An 867-nucleotide genomic window follows, 5' to 3' on the forward strand; every position below is an offset into this window, starting at 1 on the left:
ACATCAAAGCTGCTGCCATTGTTGCAGATATGACGTTTCGGAATGTGACCGAGACGATCATCGCGGAGACCATTGCGGTCCCTAGCTCGAAGTCAGTGGAATGGTTTCCTCAGTTGCAGACCATTGAGACCGTGAAGCTGACCAATACGCAACTATGGCTGTTGCGTATGATGCTGAGGAGGAGCAAGAACTCGAAACCCGTGGTGCGGGAGAAGAGCGGTGGTACGTACTTTTTATCTGTTTACGTTCCTTATTTTTGTGTGCGTTACTGATATTTATGTTTGCTATCAGAAAATGCTCCTGCATGGAGGATGTTTGCCCCGGATTTCCTGGGTACGGTTGAGACCGTGGTTTGTGCGGATGGTGAAGAGGATCACAATACTATCATCCGTAGTAACTTCCGGGTGCCTACTGAGGCTGCACTGGCAGTTGAGTTGCCGTCAGGCAAAGGTATAATATCCAAGCTTTGTCACTTGTGTTGATAATGTTGGTTTATTGACGTATTGATTCCATGCAGGTGATCTTGGGGCCTTGGGGGACCCTGAAGCGAAAGGTGTGCCAAAGAGGCAAACTGTGAAGGGCGTGCGCTTTCGCCAAAAGAAGATAAAGGAGGTCACTACTGTGCCTCATCTGGTGCCGCAGGCAGCAGGTATCTCTCATTCCTCTTTTCGTCGACACAAGGATTATGTGATAGTATCTGATACCCTTGAGGGTTTGGGTACAGCCGCAGAGTCACGTTCTGGTGCTGCGAAGAAGCAGGCAGAAGAGGCGGCTGCGGGAGGGACAGCTGCGGGTCCCCCTGTGATTGGTGAGAAGAGGAGGCCAGAGCAGAAAGCTGCTGGTGGTGTTGAAACCAAACGTCGGAGA

At 50.7% G+C, this 867-nt stretch overlaps 1 protein-coding gene across 1 annotated transcript; it reads left to right on the forward strand.

The window, feature by feature from the left end:
* On the forward strand, nt 1-482 carry LOC118485796. Its single transcript, XM_035982248.1, has 2 exons — nt 1-222; nt 292-482. Exons 1-2 carry the CDS (start codon nt 30-32, stop codon nt 480-482), a joined length of 384 nt encoding a protein of 127 aa, XP_035838141.1. The 5' UTR covers nt 1-29.
* Nucleotides 483-867: the final 385 nt, after the last annotated feature.

Source organism: Helianthus annuus, chromosome 13 (assembly GCF_002127325.2).
Source record: "Helianthus annuus cultivar XRQ/B chromosome 13, HanXRQr2.0-SUNRISE, whole genome shotgun sequence".
Taxonomy (NCBI): domain Eukaryota; kingdom Viridiplantae; phylum Streptophyta; class Magnoliopsida; order Asterales; family Asteraceae; genus Helianthus; species Helianthus annuus.